At 37.9% G+C, this 20,443-nt stretch overlaps 2 protein-coding genes across 2 annotated transcripts; both read left to right on the top strand.

Annotated features, from left to right (window-relative positions):
* The first annotated feature begins 2,787 nt into the window (after positions 1–2,787).
* Positions 2,788–10,413, top strand: LOC123233852 (protocadherin alpha-3-like). Its single transcript, XM_044659890.1, has 3 exons — positions 2,788–3,480; positions 7,819–9,461; positions 10,362–10,413. Exons 1-3 carry the CDS (start codon positions 2,788–2,790, stop codon positions 10,411–10,413), a joined length of 2,388 nt encoding a protein of 795 aa, XP_044515825.1.
* A 6,302-nt stretch (positions 10,414–16,715) lies between these two features.
* LOC123233851 (protocadherin alpha-5-like) lies at positions 16,716–19,148 on the top strand. Its single transcript, XM_044659889.1, has one exon. It carries the CDS (start codon positions 16,716–16,718, stop codon positions 19,146–19,148), a length of 2,433 nt encoding a protein of 810 aa, XP_044515824.1.
* The last annotated feature ends 1,295 nt before the right edge of the window (positions 19,149–20,443 follow it).

Raw genomic sequence — 20,443 nt, 5'->3', positions numbered from 1 at the left:
TTATTCCACTTTTGGTATAGTTAGAATTTTTAGTTTTTCTTACAAAAAGAAATGCCTACCTATTAATTCTCTTTTTTAAACCTGTGAGACCAAGAAATCTAATTATTTCTCACCATGAAAGTCCTTCAGATACTTAAAGGCAGTTTACATTTATTTCCCCATAAATTTTCTTTTCTCCAGCCTAAATTTTCCTAGTTCATTAAAACAATTCTTAAATTGCAGAGCCTCCAGTTCATTACCAATGGTCACTTTCCTCAGGATACTCTCTGGATTATTAATCTCCTTCCTAAAATATGGCCGTGGGAGCTGAATGCTCTATTCCATTTGTTTTCTAACGAAAGAGGAGAGTATAGACATTCATTTGAATATTATTGACAATTCTCTAAATGAAGCCGACAATTTAATTAGCTGTATTTACTCTCATGCTGGATTTTTGACTCTTTGGAGTTGACTAGAACTGCAAGGTCTTGAAAAAGTCATGAAAATGGTTTCTAATAATGGCTCCCACTTCTTGTCCATGTAAAGCTGATTTTAAAATATAGGTGTAAGATTGTTCAATAATCTCTATTAGATTTAATATAAATAATTCAGTCCATTTTCCTATTCTGTAGATATCTGGTTATAACTATAATTCTCATATAATGTGTTGGCTAATATTTTCAGATTTATTTAATCCGAAAATCTTAAAAGAATGCTATCCCAATCATTGACGAAAATGTTAACTAATACACAGAAAAGAATAGATCCTAGAAGCCCCCTATTGGAGACATAAATTCAAAATGATACCAAGGCATTGATAAATATTGTTGACATATGATAATGTAGCCAATTCTGAATTCATCTAATTATATACTGTTACCTCTTCCACCTTATAACTTCACCTAGACAACTGGAATAGCAGGAGGAGCTATTTCAAAAGTTTTATGAAACTATGCCTATCCAAATGGCCTGATTTCAAAGTCTAATAACCCTGTCAAAAATAGATATGAATTATTCTGTAAGTTATGATGGCTCTAAGTAATTGTTACTTTCATTTCTACACACAGACCCACACTTTCCTTAATAATATGTTCTAAATATTTACTAGGTATTGAAGTCAAGTTCAACAATTTATATTTTTATAGAATTCATTCTATTGTCATTATTTTGAAAACCAGGATAACACTCTCCAGTTCTGTGACATCTCTCTTACTTTATCATTTCTCTTTCTTTTCTTTTTAAACCATTGCTTTCCAGCTTAGAGTCAATGCTTTGTATTGCTTCCAAGGCAGAAGAGCAGTAAGGGCTAGGCAATGGAGATCAAGTAATTTGCCCAGAATCACACAGCTGGGAAATATCTGAGTTCACATTTGAAGCCAGGACATCTCATCTCTAGGCCTGGCTTTCAATCCACTGAAGTACCCAGCAGCCCCCTATCATCTTTCAAAGATCTTTGACAATGGCTCTATAACCATAATCTGCAATTCTTTCAATATCATGAAATTCAGTTCTCAAGTTCTTGGCGACTTGAATTCATTTGCATTTAGGTGGTTTCTTATTGTTTCCTTGTTTATCTTCAATTTTCATATCCTACTAATCATTTTTCATGTTGTCTTTTCTGGTCCAAAGCTCATTCTCCTTCACAGAAAAGACTAAAGGAAAGTAAATGTTGATGAATTCTGCTTTTCTGAAATTGTATGTTATTACCACTATATCTGTTTGAGGTGAATTTTCCCTTTTATGATCCTTCTTTTCCTCTTTCAAAAAGAATGTTCTTAGGTTGTCCTTCATGCTCTGCCAAAACTAAAGATAGAAGACATCCAACAGTCACTTGAAAATGTAGAGTTGGAGCTCAGGAGAGACATGATAGTTAGACTGTAAATTTGGGGATTAAACATATTCAGATAACTGAACCCATAGAAATATCACCAAAAGAAAGAATATAAAGAGATAAAAGAATAGCGTCCAGTAGATTCAGAAAATCAAAACCTTAAAATAAATATTTCCTTCAACATTGCTTCTTTCCTTCCATATTTTTCCCTAGTGTTCTGAGACTTATCCATTTTCTCAATGCACTCTTTTAAACAAACAAACAAACAAACAATCAAATAAATAAATAAATATATCATGCTGATTACAACTCAGTTGTCATCAATATTTTAAAAAACGCATGTGGAGAAAGATGAAAAAAGATGTTTTCTCTTTGTCCTCACATAGCTTGGGACACTTAGGATTTTCTACTTCCCTACCATGTATCACATCATATGTAAGAGTTCTCTTATTATGTTTAACCCTTCTGGTGGATAGATTACTTAATCTCTTATCCTCCTGTTCAAAGAGTCTAGCACAGAGCTTTGCATATAATCACTTAATGGTTGTTGATTTGAATGTTTTCCTGCTGAACAAAGTCTGCATTACTTCTACATTCAGGTAGTAGAAACATTAAAAAGGATAACATTATTTTATGAAATCGTGAGAATAGTGGACTTTTCCTTCCCTAGACACTCAAGTGTGGGGAAATGAGGAATATTTTCTATTGCAAATACAGTAAAGAGAATTACTAAATCAAGTCTGTGTACCACTTAGTATTGACCACATGATGTCGCTGCCTACCACGAAATAGTCTCTCCCTCCCCACCACCCCCAGAAGGCCAAACCTCACATTAAGCATTAAAAAGAACTGTTCTGTTGGAGAATGTGAATGATGGCGGATGCAGCAGAATGGATTTAAAAGAATCAGAGAACAATATTTACCTTTATTCTCTAAAGATGATTCATTGATTAGAACAATTCCACGGAGGATCTGCAATGTTTTTTTCCCGAGTAGGCGGCCTGGGAAGCCAGCATCTGCTGTTTTCATTGATGCTCTGTACAGTCTGCAGGGTAGGGAGCAGCCAGGTCCATTACTCCGTGCTGGAGGAAGCAAAACACGGTACGTTTGTGGGGCGAATCGCCCAGGACTTGGGTCTGGAGGTTGGGGAACTGGTGTCTAAACTGTTCCGGGTGGTGTCCAAGGGCCGCAGGGACTACCTGGAGGTAAACGGACAGAATGGCATTTTGTTTGTGAATTCTCGGATCGACCGTGAGGAGCTGTGCGGCCGCAGTCCCGTTTGTAGCATCCACCTGGAGGTGATCGTGGACAAACCGCTGCAGGTTTTCCATGTGGAGGTGGAGATCAAGGACATTAATGACAACCCGCCAGTGTTCCCAGTGAAAGAACAAAAGCTGTTTATACCAGAATCCAGGTTGCCAGACTCTAGGTTTCCGCTAGAGGGTGCATCTGACCCAGATATTGGGACTAACGCCTTGCTTACCTATTCTCTCAGCACCAATGATTACTTCATTCTAGATGTGAAATCAAAAAGCGAGCAAGACAAATTGGTTGAGTTGGTATTGAGGAAACCTCTGGACCGAGAAGAAGTTCCTGAGCATCGCTTAATACTGACAGCCACAGATGGGGGCAAACCAGAGCTCACAGGCACAGTACAGCTGCTTATCACTGTACTGGATGTGAANCTTGGATAGCTCAGGGAAGGTGGGTGATGATTGATTTTGCATTTTTATTTTTGTTTAGGTGCAAATTGCCATTTTCCTACATTATTTGATAATTCTTGTGGCTTAATGTTTGTTCATACTTTAAAAGTTTCCTTTTTCTCTCTTCAAATTGTGTATTCCATTTCTTAAATAGTATGATAAGATTTTATGAATGATCTTTTCCCCTCTTTCATCTCCTTCTCCTCGTTCTTTCTTCCCATCTTTCTCTCTGTTAAGTATGTCCCTGCATAGGCCATCGTTTTCATATATCTTTTACTTATGAAAGCATAAAAATTGTACTATTCTTTGGCTAGTTCCCATTACATCTCTCTACTAGGTTCCCCCACCCATAATCGTTTTGTGCCATATATATCATTAGTATGAGTGATATTATCTTATGCATGTTCAAGTTCCCATTTTGATTGTTCTTTAATGCATTCCATTTCTTTGTAAGCAAAATTAATATTTAGTTTATAATCTTAAAATATCTAATTGCTTTGTATTAAGTCAGTTGTATAATCATTACGAAGAATGTTTTTTAAAGCATACAATTAATTGTCTATGCTATAACTAGTGAGCATTTATATAACACTGAATTTTGCAAAATATTTTGCATGTGTTATTGCATTCACTCCTTACAACAACCCTGTAAGGTAAGTGATATCCTCATTTTATAAATGTGGAAACTAAAATTTGTTATAGAGATTGCCAAAATGGTCAGTGATTCCAAGTGACTGTTGTGGACTTTGAATTTATTAATACACATGGACTTATATTCATGAGAACATATGTGTGAAGGCATGGTCAGGAAAAAGACAGAGGCCAAAGACATTGATTATACAATGGCTAACTCCTGAACACTTTCTTCTAAAAAGAAATGGTAAGCACTGGATGCAGTGAGCACCAAAGGGTATTACCAAGGAATAAAATCAACTATATTTTAATGGACAGGAAAAGATTTGGAATAGATGTGGAAGTTATCCCTGGGTCAGCTTTCTGCTCACATGACAAACCATGGATTTGTCAAAGTTAAGATTAAATTTTTTAATAAGCAAGAAGAAAGAAGAGTAATGAGAAAAGGTCTGATGTACAATAAAGAAAATTTAATCTTGGATCATTTAAACAGGTAATGTAAAAAATATGCAATGGACAACAGAAATAATATTGATGCTGACATTAATAATTTGATCCAGAAGTGAAGCTATGGTAGATATTTTATTACAAGATGAAAAGAATCCAGCAAATGTCTTAGTCAACAAATTTGTTACTTCTTGGTTAAAAAGAGAGAGTTGTTTGCTAAATGCAGTACCAGGGTTAAAATATAGACACATCTGTAAAATCTTTGAGAAAGATTATATAGGAATATGAGCAGTATCTTTTCATCATAAAAGAGCAAGAAACATTGAAGGTAATACCAATTAAAATAAAGGCTGGCAAGATATCCAACTAAGCAAAATCATCCAAGGATGAAAATGTGAAAAGGATTACAAACACAAGAAAAATGAAAAATATTAAAAAATATTACATTGCATGATTCCTCCAACAAAGACAGTGGAACCACTACAATGAAAAACCAACAATGCAGTCCCTGAGGAAGTTTACAGAGGAAGTAAAATGGTATTAAGGAGAATAACAACAATCAGAAATACATATTACCAGATCAAGTATATAGGATATATGTTAAACTTTTAAATAAATTACAGTAAGACATTGAGGGTATATGTGTGCAACCTATTTATAAAGAAGATCTATGAAAAGGAGAAGAATAGCATACTGGATTTCTTCTAGAGAAAAGCACTTACTGAGACCAAACTTCCTATGACAGCAAAGACCTATCTTTTCAATGCAAACATTTTACTGGTGTTGTTGAATAATAGAGAAACTTAGACTGCTACTGTATCTGAGCAAAGGAAAGCTGAATTATGGGTATGAGTAGACTGAAACATAGAACTAGTGATGACCTCTGAAGCAGAGGGTTTAAGGATGTCACTGTAAGCTTAAAATTAATATATAATATCTCCAAGTATTATATTTTATAAGATTTATTAAAAATCACTAGAAGTAAAGAAATAAAAAGGTAAAAAATAAAACCATATGCTCAAGCTAATCTACCTATTCAAAAAGCCCACTCCACCAAATCTGTGACCAGAAGGCAAGAAGAAGAGAGGCAGAAAAAGGGAGAATTTATGTCCTGCATATGGCAGTACTTAACAACAAGAGGAGAGTGGGGTACTGGTAAATGGAATTCAGGGGTACAAGATTTCTAATTACACATCACCAATGAATTGTATGACTGAAAAAGAAAATAGATTTGTCATGTGACAAGAGAAATGGAGGATATGCTTTAGCCGTTGGGACAAATCAAAGAAGGCCTCCAGCAAATTGGGGGTGATCCCTTGTGACTAACTTGTATGGACAGGAATTCTAGTTGTAGAGGATGGGCAGCTAAAAGAAACTCTCAGCCTTCAATTCTAAAACATATATTGGAAGAAGGAAGAGATCTTTGCTTATTTCATGTGTGTAGCTAAGGATAAAAAGAATAAACTAGATTAGAAACCACAATCATGAATAGCTTGAATAAGAATGAATCATATTATAATGAAATTAAGTATAAAAATTAATGGTACATTCATGACTGCTAAGATGTAAGTTCCACTGTATATATATTTTTAAAAAATGAAGATATAAGTAAAATTTTTATTAAGTTCAAAGATTAGCACACTATGTGAACAAGAGTAGAGAGTGGTAATACTTTAACATTTGTATAGAAAGTTTTATCTGAGACTGACTTGAGAAAAGAATTGAGCTCTCTATGTCTGTGACCAGCTAAGATGCAGCATATTAGAGTACTAAATAATTTTATCTGGAAACATTAGATCTAAAGTGTAATAATAAGAAAAATAATGAACTGACCCTGATTCAGATGGTCATTAAGTTGAGACTCAGAATCAGATACTAGGGAAGTAGCAGTTGAGAATTAACATACTTGAGCAGAGGAGTTTGTAACTATATGCAGCATGTTCAGAGCCCAAGTCTCTCATTTCTCACAAGCTTGATAATTCATTCGAACCAGACAGTACATCCATCTGGAACATTATGAACTAAAAGACATTCATATGAGTGGCTATTCCAGGCAAGGCCTTTACTGGAAAACTGATTTTAAATAGTATCAGATGGATGTACTATCTGGTTCAAATGAACTATCAAGCTTGTGAATTTTCTTGGATTTAATACGAAAATAGCATTGCGATGAAATTATAATTTAAAGAATTCTACAATACTTATTTTAAAAAACAACAACAGGATATTTTCAAGACAATGAAAAGGAAGAATAGGAAACCTTGAGAAGACCAAAGAAATAAAACCAGCAGCAAATTAATCGGGATAGTACTTACAAACTGAGCCACATGATGTCGCTGTACACCGAAAAGTGAGTTTTTAAACAAAAGAAAAACACTTTCTCCCCACTGTAGAAAGAAGCTCATTCCGTAGCTGCTTCAGAGAAAACGAAAAGGGCCAGGAACGGGGAAAAAAAAATTGAATTTCAAGATTCACATAGCATCTTCAGAGATGATGTACATTTCGAATCCCAAATAGGTGCCATAAATCTAGAAGAAAAGATTTGCGATGGGATTTTCTGGGCAAGGCGGCCTGAAGCTTTTGCAGTGGCTTCTCCTCTATTCTGCCTGGGAGGTAGGGAGCAACCAGGTCCATTATTCAGTGCCAGAGGAAGCGAAACACGGTACGTTCGTGGGGCGAATCGCACAGGATCTGGGTCTGGAGGTCGGGGAGCTAGTGTTGCGGCTGTTCCGGGTGGTATCTCCTGATCACAGGGACTATCTGGAGGTAAATTTGCAGAATGGCATTTTGTTTGTGAATTCTCGGATTGACCGTGAGGGACTGTGCAGCCACAGCCCAGTTTGTAGCGTCCACTTGGAGGTAATTGTGGACAAACCACTGCAAGTTTTCCATGTGGAGGTAGAGATCAAGGACATTAATGACAACCCACCTGTGTTCTCTGTAACACAAAAGAATCTGTTTATTTCTGAATCTAGCCCACTGGACTCTAAATTTCCACTAGAGGGCGCATCGGATGCAGATATCGGAGTGAATGCTGTTCTCTCTTATAAACTAAGCCCCAATGATTTTTTCACTCTGGATATACAAAACAATGATGAGCAAATTAAACCTCTTGGGATAGTATTAAAACAACTTCTAGACAGAGAAGAAATTCCTGAATTTCACTTACTGCTTACAGTCACTGATGGGGGCAAACCAGAGCTTACTGGAACAGTTCAGCTGCAGATTATCGTATTAGATGTGAATGATAACGCTCCAAAATTTGACAAAAAAGTCTATAAAGTTAGATTAGCCGAAAATTCACTCAATGGAACAATAGTATTGAAAGTAACCGCCTCAGATACGGACGAAGGAACAAACGGCCTAATTATTTATTCTTTTGCAAATAATGTTCCCCCAAATGTACTGTCTAAGTTCGCAATAGATCCATTGGATGGAGACGTTAGAGTGATTGGACACATAGATTTCGAAGAAAGTAAATCATATCAAATCCAGGTAGAGGCGACTGATAAAGGAATTCCCAAGATGGTGGGTCACTGCATGATCTTGGTCGAAGTAATGGACACCAATGATAATGCCCCCGAAGTGACAGTGAAGTGGCTGTCGCTTCCAGTTCCAGAAGATTCTCCATCAGGAACAGTTATCGCTCTAGTCAGCGTGTCTGACAGAGACTCTGGGGCCAATGGGCAGGTGACTTGCTCGTTGTCGCCACCTGGGCCTTTCACGTTGGTTTCCACTTTCAGAAATTACTATTCACTAGTACTAGAGGGTTCTGTGGACCGCGAGAGCGTGCCTGCCTATGAGCTAGTGGTGACTGCGAGGGACGGCGGGTCACCAGCGCTTTGGGCGACAGCCAGCGTGTCGGTGGCCATTGCTGATGTGAATGACAATGCACCTGCCTTCGATCAGCCTGTGTACACTGTGTTTGTGAAGGAGAATAACCCTCCAGGCTGTCACATCTTCACAGTGTCAGCGTCTGACCCGGATGTGCAAGAGAACTCGCTAGTATCTTATTCGTTAGTAGAGAGACGGATTGGGGAGCGTCCACTGTCTAGCTATGTGTCAGTGCACTCGGAGAGCGGGAAAGTGTACGCCTTGCAACCCTTGGACCACGAGGAGCTGGAGTTGCTTCAGTTCCAGGTGAGCGCCCGCGACGCGGGCTTCCCACCCTTGGGCAGTAACGTGAGCCTGCAGGTATTTGTATTGGACGAGAACGACAACGCACCGGTAGTGCTCCCGCCTCACGCTGGGATCAGCCCAGTGACAGAGCTGGTGTCACTGTCAGTAACTGTGGGCCATGTGGTGGCGAAGATCCGGGCAGTGGATGCGGATTCTGGCTACAACGCGTGGCTCTCTTATGAGCTGCTGCCGGAGGTGAGCATTGGCCGTAGACCTTTCCGTGTCGGTTTGTACACTGGCGAGATCAGCACGACGCGGGCCCCGGAAGAATTGGATGGGTCAAGACAGATGCTATTGGTAGTGGTGAAAGACCACGGGGAACCCCCTCTATCAGCCACTGCCACTGTGAGCATATCTCTCGTGGATAGCGGGCAGGCGCTCAAGGCTTCCTCTGGTGTGTCCAGGTCAGTGGCAAGTGCAGGGAAGGCAGCAGAGGCTCTGGATGTGAATGTTTATCTAATAATAGCCATTTGCTCAGTGTCCAGCCTGTTGGTGCTGAGTCTGCTGCTGTATGTAGTACTACGGTGTTCTGCACCTCCCCAGGGTGTGTGCGGGCCAGGGAAACCAGCGCTGGTGTGTTCCAGTGAGATTGGAAGCTGGTCCTATTCCCAGCAGCGACGGCAGAAGGTGTGCTCTGGAGATGGAGGTGTGAAAAGTGACCTTATGGCCTTCAGCCCTAACCTCCCTCCGTGTTCTGGCCCAATAGACAGTGTTGAGCAGCAGGCAGTGGGGCAGGATCATTCTGCCAAGGTGGGTCTTAGGGATTATTATTGATTATTCAACTTTATATTAGATAATAGGAGCTATTTCTTTAAGAAATTTATTTACATCTTTTGGCTCTGTTTTCTTCTTTTGGTTATTTTTTCTCTTTGCTCCTTAAATTACACTTTGTTATTTCTGAAAACTTTCCCTGAGAGCTTAAAGAGCTAATTTCTTTTCCTTTCACTTATTTAATATTTTGGAAATTTGGTGGCATTCTTATTTCCATTTGTCTATAATGAATAATAGCTAATGCATATAGGACTAAAGTTTATCAAATACTTCACATTTATTTTCATTATTTCATCCCTACTCTATCTAATATATCAAGCTTCTTCCCATACAGTTTTGAATATTACCAAAAAATAAGTCATTTTAAACTTTATTTTTATTCTAAAATATTTGTCATAAATAATTCTCTTGAGTAATTTTTCTAATATGTGTTTTTAGGTTCCTAAATGAACATTTAAAGGTCTTTATAATTTTGATAGAGAAAATAGTTTTTTTGGTGTATGTATATCTTCAAAAGAGTAACTGAGATGCAGCAGAAGCTTTCTTGGCAGCAAAAACATTTAATACTTATTAAGCTTTTTACAAACCCTTACTTTCTGTCTTCGAATTAATACTATGTATTGGTGCTAAAGGAGGAGTTGTATCCACTGAGCTGCTTAGCTGCCACCTTCACCTTATTCAGTTTTAAAGGAGGATCCTGTGTCAGAGAATCAATTATTCTCACTTGTGGAATTTCTTGCTGAACAAATTAAAGTAGTTTTATTAGCACTCCCTACTAGTTCATGAACTCATTAGTTCCTGAAGTGGAATCCCTGTAGGACTTTAAATACAAGTAGCAAGGTTTTATTCTTTGAAAAACAAAGTAATTAGGTTGTCATAAGCTAACCCACCAATGCTGCTCTATAACTTATGCTTTTATGTACATGGTTAGTAATTTTCCTATGACTTTAGAGTAGTTGCTCCTTTGACTAAAGGAATTTATGCTGTGCATCTTATGTCAGAAATCCTCAGGATATTTTCATGGTTTTTTTTCTTAATTTTTTTTCTTTTTTTGGTATATGATCTGTTAACTGACAATTTTGCCTAGTATTTCTTAACTTCATGGGATGTTTGGTCATCTTGCCTCGATGTGCTCATAACAATGAAACCAGAAAGATCACAGTGAAGTTTATGCATCAGCATTTCTTATAGAGCAGGAAGAACTAGAGAAATTTCATTTGAGAGGTTGATAATTCTTTCAGAGAGAGACACACAATGGCACAGAGAAAGTAAAACAGAGATGGGGAGAAGACAGAGAGGGAGAGAGACATCAGAGAAAAAGGGACAGATGGAGGGAGAGGGAGAAGGGGAGAAAAGAGAGGGAGAGGAAAGGGAAAAGGAGTTGGAGAAAGGGAAAGGGAGAGAGAAAGAGGGGGAAAAGAGGGAAGATCAGCCAGAAATGTTTTGGAAAAGATATATTTCAAGGTTAAGAAACAACTCACAGATTTGGTACCCTGGAAGCCTGACTTCTTCAAGGAACACACTTAAAAATATAACTCACAGGCTTTCACCAGTTAACTTTTAATAATCAGAATAGCATAAACATTACTCATGAACCTCCTTAACCATAAATTTGGGGGAAACTCTCCCCCAAGTATACACAACGCCAGAGGAAAACTAGTAGGGAGGCACACATATATAGATCATTTTTCACCAAAGCAACTCAAGCCTCTAACATTTACTGGCTCTGAAGTCTTTTATCTTCTCATTGTATCCTCATATTGCTCCATATAGGTGTATTATCTCTTGGGCAGGTCACTCAGGTGAGCTCCCTGGGCCTACTCTTTACTGTAGTTCAATTTAATTCTATCTGATGTCTCTAGATCTGATTCTCTTTCCCTCTTCGTCATTTTAGGAGAGAAGGGCAAAGAAAAAGGAGTAATTTCCTCTTAAGAGCTGGTCACTACCTCCACAGATAGCTCTTTTTTTGGTTGCCAGGGATGCCTGTCTTTTTTGCCTGAGTTCCTTCAGTTTTAAGTGCCATAAATAAATGGCTTCTCATCATTTGCTCCTGGACATCACCTGAAGTGTGGCCTGTCCTTCAGCAAACAATGGCTAATTTCTTTATGATTCAAGTAAATGGAGTAGAGAATCTTTTTCAAGATGTGAATGGGTCACTCCCAGGTTCATATCCTTTCTAATCTTCAAGTGGGTCACTTAGCATATGCTGTCACTCAAGGTTTCATACTCTGCCATAATGCAACCACTTACAGTCTGAAGGGGGTAAGACTTTAACTTATTCCTTATATCACATAAATTTCCTCAAGTGGATTAGGGAAACTCACTTGATTAAGGGTTTCCCATTCAGACTCCTCAAAATATGAGCATTTCGATAATAATATATTATCTTTATCAGTAGTAGTGGATCTTCTAGATTTGAATCCCAACACCTCAGTACTCAAATGCTTTGAAAAAATCATCTCCCAAGACTGTTCTGATCAAATGAGATAATCTTTGTTGTTGTTGTTGATGTTGAGTCATGTCCAATCCTTTCTGAATCCTTTTGGGAATTTCTAGGCAAAGGTACTGGAGTGATTTGCTATTTCTTTCTCCAGTTAATTTTACAGATGAGGAATTGAGACAAATAGGATTAAGTGACTTTCCCAGGGTCACATAGCTAGTAAGTGTCTGAGGTCAAAGATGACCTCAGGAAGATATCTTCATGAACCCAGACCTGAAACCCTATCCACTTAATCTATCACCTATTTAAAGCATTTTATAAAACTATACAGGGTCATTAGAAAGATCAATTCCTAAAGAACTAATGTAACAGGAAAAGCACATACAGAAAGAACTGATGCTGGAAGAGATCGACTGAGGGACTGAATTTCAAGATATCTGAGAAGAGAGGATATAAAAAAACATGAAAATGTCACAAATAATATTCTTCTGTCTCACCCATCTCCATCATCCTCAAACAAGAAGACATAGATTATTACTGCTCCATTTACCGTCCTTTTTATCTTTAGTGTCTTTATTTTTAAAAAAAGAAGTTTTAAACTATGCCCGTTGTTTTTATCACATTATTTCTAAATACTGTCTTCCCTTCCTACTGAATGAACCATTCTTTGTAATGCTCATTTAAAACAAAAGAATAAAAGGTTAATTGAGCAATGACACTGACAGTATATGCAACATCCCATCCCATCCATAATTCTGTGTAGACCTCTGAAATGAAAAAGAGAGCTGAATTTTGATAAAAATTCTACTGTAACAGTAGTAACTAGAAGAAAGTCTGAAAAATGGAAGAGATATTTTCAGTTAATCTTCTATAATAGAGTGCCTCTTCAGTCATAAAATTTACTGAAAAGAATACAATATCTCTTTACTATGTATGAGCCTGCATACTACATTGTCTTTGGTATTTTTGAGCCTCCCCTGGATTCTATCCTATTTAAACTTTTACTGAATTCTATTTGAGTAAAATATTTTGCACCCATGTTCTTTCTCATTCAATTATTTTATAACATGCTATAGACTAAGTTTGAAATTCTTTGTGAGGCAGTTTCTGATTAAAACCCAATGGAAAAAATCAGAGTAGCTTATAGAAAAGCAATGGTAAAGTACAGTCTAAGGGAACTCTATTTAACTTTGGTAAATCGAAAAATATTTGAGTGAGGACATAAATAACCTGCAAAAACCAAGACAGAGTTGTCCTTAGCCTTTCTTTTTCATTATTTTAATTTCACTAAAAAAACCCTTGCCTTCTGTCTTAGAATTATACTATTGGTTCCAAGGCAGAAGAGCAGTAAGGGCTAGGCAATTGGGGTTAAGTGACTTGCCCAGAGTTATACAGGGAGGAAGCATTTGAGGTCAGATTTGAATCAAGGACGTCCTTGATTCCAGACTCCAGGTCTGGTACTCTATCCATTGAGTCATCTTGTTGCCACCTTCATTATCTTTAAATACAATACTCCAATGTTTTCTGAGATCATAAGGCCACTAGCAATACTCTTCCACACCTCTCAGGTTTCATTCTGTTGAATATGACCTATTTTGGTCCAAGACTTCAAAATTTCCTAAACTACTTCTTGAACCATGGAGGTCGAGTTCCTCCATTCGGGTTGTGAGCACAGTTCAAGTAAGAAGTTGCTTAGGTAGTCCAAGTGAAGTGTATTTAGCAGGTGTTTGCCTCCAAATGTGTGTTCTATTTAGATAAAGACAAATCAAATTTCACTAGTATCAGTTCATATCTTTGTATCAAACATCACTCACTGGAAATCTTAAAAAATGTAAATGTTTCTAAGCAGAGTAACTTTAAGTAAGTACTGACAGTACTGTAACATCAGTTAGTGGATGAATTGGTTTTGCCAGCTTTAGAGTTCTGAGATACATGATGAAACTAATACTTGAAATAGTAGTTGGATGAGGAAAAGTATAGAAAAGGGAATATGAAATGATGATGAAGACAAACTTCTGTTTTGATATCTTGTCCAGTGATAGCCCCAGTCCTATGTCAGCAAAATGGTTTTCCCTTCAACCTGCAGTGGGTATTTGCTTTCATTTAGTACACAGACAAAATTCCTGAGGTGACTTAAGCAATGTATATATTTTATATTTTTGGACAGAATATAAGATGACAGCCCTCTTTATTTCATATGATTTCAAGTATATCAGTTCTATATTCTTGTATAACATATCTGCAATTTCTATTCTGTCTGAAATACTGCCTAATAGATTCTTATGTAATATGGACTACTTTTGTGACTTTTGTGACAAATATATCCTCTTCTCTGAGGTTTAGTTTCTCCATCTATAAAAAGAGGACAAAATGACCTCTGAGATCCTTTTCAGCTCTTAATTTGATTCTATATAGGATTAGTCACTTAGAATGTGGATAATTAAAGCAGTTTGAGTAGCTCTATAGTTCCTGACTGATAAACTCTACCAGTAGCTTGAATTGATATTAAGAATTTATCTCGGGGCAGCTGGATAGCTCAGTGGATTGAGAGTCAGGCCTCAGACACTTCCCAGCTGTGTGACCTTGGGCAAGTCACTTGACTGCCAGTGCCCACCCTTACCACTCTTCCACCAAGGAGCCAATACACAAAAGTTAAGGGTTAAAAAAAATAAACAAAAAAAATAAATAATTTATCTCTTATCTGTACTTCTTATAGGAATAAATCTTTCATACCAACAATGGACCCAACTTTCAGTGGACACAATAATAATAGCTAACATTTATATAGTAACTACTATTTACCAGACACTGTGATCAGCACCTTATTTATATTTTCTCACTTTATCCTCACAACAACTCTAGGAAGTAGGTACTCTTAGTATCCCTATTTTACAGATGAGGCAAACAGAGATTTAATGACTTGCCTAGGGTCACACAGTGAATAAATATCCGAGACTGGGTTTCATATCTTTTTGGTGCTCTTTCCATTGCCATTTAGCTACCTCAACTTTTTCCAAGAAAATAATCCAAAAGAGTGAATTTTATCCTTTGAAGTAATCAGTGTTTTTCTTCATAGAACTAAGTAGCTTTTGCAGATTGTTCATTTGGGGGTTGATTTCCTGTCTGACTTTTTACTCACAAATTTTGTTGATCCAGATTTAATCAGCTAATGAATTTTTAAAAAATCAGTTTTAACTGATTGGTCCTTCACAAACATATAACAATAAACAACAACACAACAATAATAATTCACACTTGTGTAGCATTGTTCAATTTGCCCCATTCTTTACATAGATGATCTCATTTCATCTGGGTTTATGGTTCATATTAGGACTCTTTGTAAAGTTGCTAAGCACACAAGATAATTGTTATAGATAGAAGCAAAGATCCTTTTTGAGCATAAGGCAAGGATTTATGTAATTTTTTTTTTGCAAAAAGGGCAATCTTGGATATTTTCCATTTCAGTAATTCAGGATTGAATAGAGGATTTCAGCTTTGGAACGTCTGAACCTAGAAGCACTAAGAAGGTGTAAAAAAAAAGTCCCCCCCCATTACAGGTGATAACTGGTATTGAGTAAATTGGTGGACATATTTCAAAATAAAGGAATAAATATGTATGTATAAAGGAGAAGATGAACTTTTTGCAAAATGAGAATACTTCCAACAAGCAATAGTTTTAATTATTTCTCAGTAGAGAAAGGAAAATAAGGCTTTTTTTGCCCACTAATGGAAGTGGGGGGCAGAAAACAGGAAATGAAACATTCTTTTGAATTTAATAATGCTGCCTAACATTGTTTCTTATAGGAACAATAATTTTTGCTTTTAACAGAGATATGATGAAGGACAGGGGAGGGGAAAAACCTATTAAATATCAATTTGCAGAGGTCAATGTAGTTTCCCTGACCTTCAATAAAGTAAGATAATATATAGACAAATTGAGGTTTAGTCTACAGATCTTCAGATTTTCAGTAATATATTGAAACCTTGAGCTTTCTCATCATAAAAGGACATTTCCCACACAGATGGAAATATTTAGTGTGACTGAAAAAAGGCAGTCAGCTAGCATTTATTTATCAAATGCTTATCCACACACTATGCTAAGCCCTGGAAGAATATGGACTAATATAATTTGATTACATGAAATAAACATCCAATAATAACGATAATTCAAATAATCCAAATAAGGAAAATATTTTCATTTGTTTTGATATGTAATCCAAAAACTTGGAAGTAGAATTAGGTGAAAATCACCATTAGATTTTTTTCTGCTATTTACACTTAAAACAACACTGTACTTGGAAAAGCAATTTACTAGACAAGATCATATTTAGAGTCTAAGTAGACTTATATAAAAAACAAAACATAAGACCTTGAAAGGATTCTCGAAACGGCAAATTCAACATAAAGGAAACGATGGCAATGCAACCTAAAAGAAGTGAATGTAAGAAATACAACTCTGCATTAATTGCGATTATACTTACATATTGAGCCACATGATGTCGCTGTCCTCCACAAGGTGGATTTTCTAACAAAGGATAAACCGTGTTTCTCATCGGAATAGAAACAAGCTCGTTCAATGGCTGATTCAGAATGAACAGCAACATTCAATGAAGAGAAAAAGCAACGTAGATCGGATTTAAGGAGAAGAAGGATAAAGTAGCCTTTCAAAGATATTCTTTAAGCTTCAAATCATGAATCAATGATTTTTGAATTCAGAGAGAAGGGATTTGCGATGGCATTTTCCTGGGGAGGCGGCCTGAGAGCCTGGCAGCTGCTGTTCTTGATTCTTTTCCACACAGTCTGGGAAGTGGGGAGCGGCCAGATCCATTATTCAGTCCTGGAGGAAGCTAAACACGGTACGTTTGTGGGGCGAATCGCGCAGGACCTAGGTCTGGAGGTCGGGGAGCTTGTTCCGAGGCTGTTCCGGGTGGTGTCCAAGGGTCGCAGAGACTACTTGGAGGTAAATGCACAGAATGGCATTTTGTTTGTGAATTCTCGGATAGACCGTGAGGAGCTGTGCGGCCGCAACCCTGTTTGTAGTATCCATCTAGAAGTGATCGTGGATAAGCCGCTGCAGGTTTTCCACGTGGAGGTGGAGATCAAAGACATTAATGACAACCCACCTGTGTTCTTGGTTAAGCAACAAAGATTATTGATTTTAGAATCCAGGACTGCAGATTCTAGATTCCCACTAGAGGGCGCATCTGATGCTGATATAGGAACCAATGCAGAATTGTTATACAAGCTGTCTGCGAATGAGCATTTCACTTTGGATATACACACAAATGAGGAAGAGGCTAAATCCATAGAGCTAGTTTTGAAGAAATCTTTAGACAGAGAAGAAACTCCTGAACACAGCTTATTATTGACAGCCACAGATCAAGGCAAACCAGAGCTAACAGGAACCGCGCAGCTGCTGATTACTGTGTTGGATGCAAACGATAATGCCCCAGCATTCGATAAATCCATCTACAACGTCAGATTACTGGAAAACATTCCTAATGGGACGCTAGTGATCAGATTAAATGCCTCTGATGCAGATGAAGGTGTAAATAAAGAAATACAATATTACTTTGGAAGTCTTGTTCTAGCCAATGTAAGATCGAAATTCAGCATTGATAGTAATACAGGAGAAATCAGAGTAAACGGAAATATGGATTATGAAGAATGTAACTTGTATGAAATTAAAGTTGAGGCTATTGATAGAAGTTCTTTCCCATTAACAGGCCATTGCAAAGTTATGGTGAAGTTACTAGACCTTAATGATAACGCTCCTCAGGTGTCTGTGACTTCGCTTTCATTGCCTGTCCTAGAGGACTCGCCGTCGGGCACAGTTATTGCTCTCATTAGCGTATCTGACCGTGACTCAGGTGCTAATGGACAAGTGACTTGCTCTCTGGGACCCCCAGGGCCCTTCACGCTGGTGTCCACCTTCAGAAATTACTATTCACTGGTGCTAGAGGGCACCGTGGACCGCGAGAGCTCGCCGGCCTACGAGCTAGTGGTGACTGCAAGGGACGGTGGGACGCCAACACTGTGGGCCACGGCCAGCGTGTCTGTAGCCATTGGCGACGTGAATGACAATGCACCTTCTTTCGAGCAGCCTGTGTACACTGTGTTTGTAAAGGAGAACAATCCTCCAGGCAGTCACATCTTTACTGTGTCAGCGAAGGACCCAGATACACAGGAGAATGCTCTTATATCTTATTCACTAGTGGACCGACGGGTCGGGGAGCGTCCCCTGTCAAGCTATGTGTCCGTACACTCGGAAAGCGGGAAAGTGTACGCCCTACAGCCCCTGGACCACGAAGAACTGGAACTGCTGCACTTTCAGGTGAGCGCCAGAGACGCGGGCTTCCCTCCTCTTGGCAGCAACGTGAGCCTGCAGGTGTTCGTGCTGGATGAGAACGACAATGCGCCGGCCCTGTTGCCGCCTCACTCTGGCGTTAATCCAGTAACAGAACTGGTGTCAAAATCTGTGGCTGTGGGCCACGTGGTTGCAAAGATTCGAGCTGTGGATGCGGATTCTGGTTATAACGCGTGGCTGTCTTATGAGCTGCTGTCAGAAATGGGCGTAGGGCGCAGCCCTTTCCGAGTGGGTTTGTATACAGGAGAGATCAGAACGATCCGTGTCCTAGAGGATTCCGATGCATCTAGGCAGACCCTACTAGTATTAGTGAAGGACCACGGGACACCTAAGTTGTCATCCACAGCCACTGTGAGTGTGTCACTGGTAGAGAACGGGCAGACATTCAAAACTTCTTCTAGTGCTTCTACGGTCCTGTCAAAGGCTGGCATGGGACAGGAGACAGCGCTGATAGATGTGAATGTCTATCTGATCATCGCCATCTGCTCGGTGTCTAGTTTGTTGGTGCTGAGTCTGCTCCTTTATGTGGCATTGCGATGCTCTACGCCCCCGAAAGATGTGTGTGGTCCTAGGAAGCCCACGCTAGTATGTTCCAGCGAGGTTGGGAGCTTCTCTTATTCTCAGCAGCGGAGGCAAAAAGTATATTCTTGGGATGGAGTAACCAAGAACGATCTCATGGCCTTCAGCCCCAATCTCCCCCAGGCTCCTGATTCTAGGGAAGGAGGTCAAACCCAGGAAGTTGTGATGGAGCATCCCGTGAAGGTGAGCTCAAATTTCCATCTCTTAGCAACTATTTAATAGTAATTTTAAAATTTCCCCACAATAGCTAGTGTTTATATAATACCTAAATGCCAAGGATTTTACAAATACTCTGCTATTTGATCTTCACCACAACTTTGCCTTTTGCATTTCTAACTCCCTCCCCATATGGGAAGTTTATTTAGTACTATTTCAATCAAGTAGTCATGATAAAATTTAGCCTCATTTATTTGTGGTTAAAATATTCTCATTTAATAAGGTGAATAGCTCTGACAGTAACAATAAATAAGACTAGTGAATTTCTGTCAATATTGCTGTCTTGATTAATCTTTATGCAAGATTTATGCTCAGAAATCAGCTATTATCTATGGAGTCTAGTTTTAAATTCTTCTGCTGGCATTTAAGAAACTTCACAATAATGCAACATCTACCTCTTCCATTTTTAAAAATTAAGTTCCTCCACATACTGTAAACTAATCTGAATATTTCACAAAACTAAAAATTTCAGCCATTGGTATTCTATCCATTTTTAAGTAGCTCAAATTCCTCTCCACCATGATTTGTTTCCTGAAATTTCCCCTATTACATTTTCCCAGGAAGACACCATAGCCCTTACATTTGTAATTGAGGAACTTGTCAGTTATTACTTTTTTTGCATATTCTAGATATTCTTCTTTTATATTATAAGGTGCTGTATTGTTTAATGCATCCAGCATCATGCTCTGGAGATAGTAGTTGCTTAATAATTGTTTGTTTAATTTAATAATAAACAGTTTTCTTTCAGTTAAAATAAAGTTCAAAATGTACTTATACAGACACTAGTTTATTGAATTTATGTTCTGGCAATGATGTATTCATTCATAATGCAGGAAAGCACTCTTCATCTTCTTTTCAGTGTTAAGAGAGATTAAATCTATAGCATCACATTTCCAACACTGTCCTATCAAACTTGACTCCCCCCTCCCCCACTTTACATTTTGGACAAACATTTTGGTTTGGCTCATCATCTAATTTTAAATTTGTATTGTTGTCTTCTGTTTCTTATCTCATCATAGTTATCCCACTATCCCCCCTCTGATTTATTTTGATTTTTATTATTGTATTTTAGGGGTTTGTATAGTGACTCATTTCCTCCCACTTCATTTTGTACTTGGATCCTTGGTTGTGGTGCCATCATTATGAAGTTTTTTTCTTAGACATCTTTTGAAAATTTAATTTAGGTGAGAAGTAAAATAATACTCTATATGTGTAAATATTATTAGCATTTTGGGGGTATGTGAAAATAATTTAGACTGATTTCAAATATTTAAAAAAATATTACTTAAGCTGATACT

Source organism: Gracilinanus agilis, chromosome 2 (assembly GCF_016433145.1).
Source record: "Gracilinanus agilis isolate LMUSP501 chromosome 2, AgileGrace, whole genome shotgun sequence".
Taxonomy (NCBI): Eukaryota; Metazoa; Chordata; class Mammalia; order Didelphimorphia; family Didelphidae; genus Gracilinanus; species Gracilinanus agilis.
Note: the sequence above shows the minus strand (reverse complement) of the source record. Positions and strands in the feature narration are given on the sequence as shown.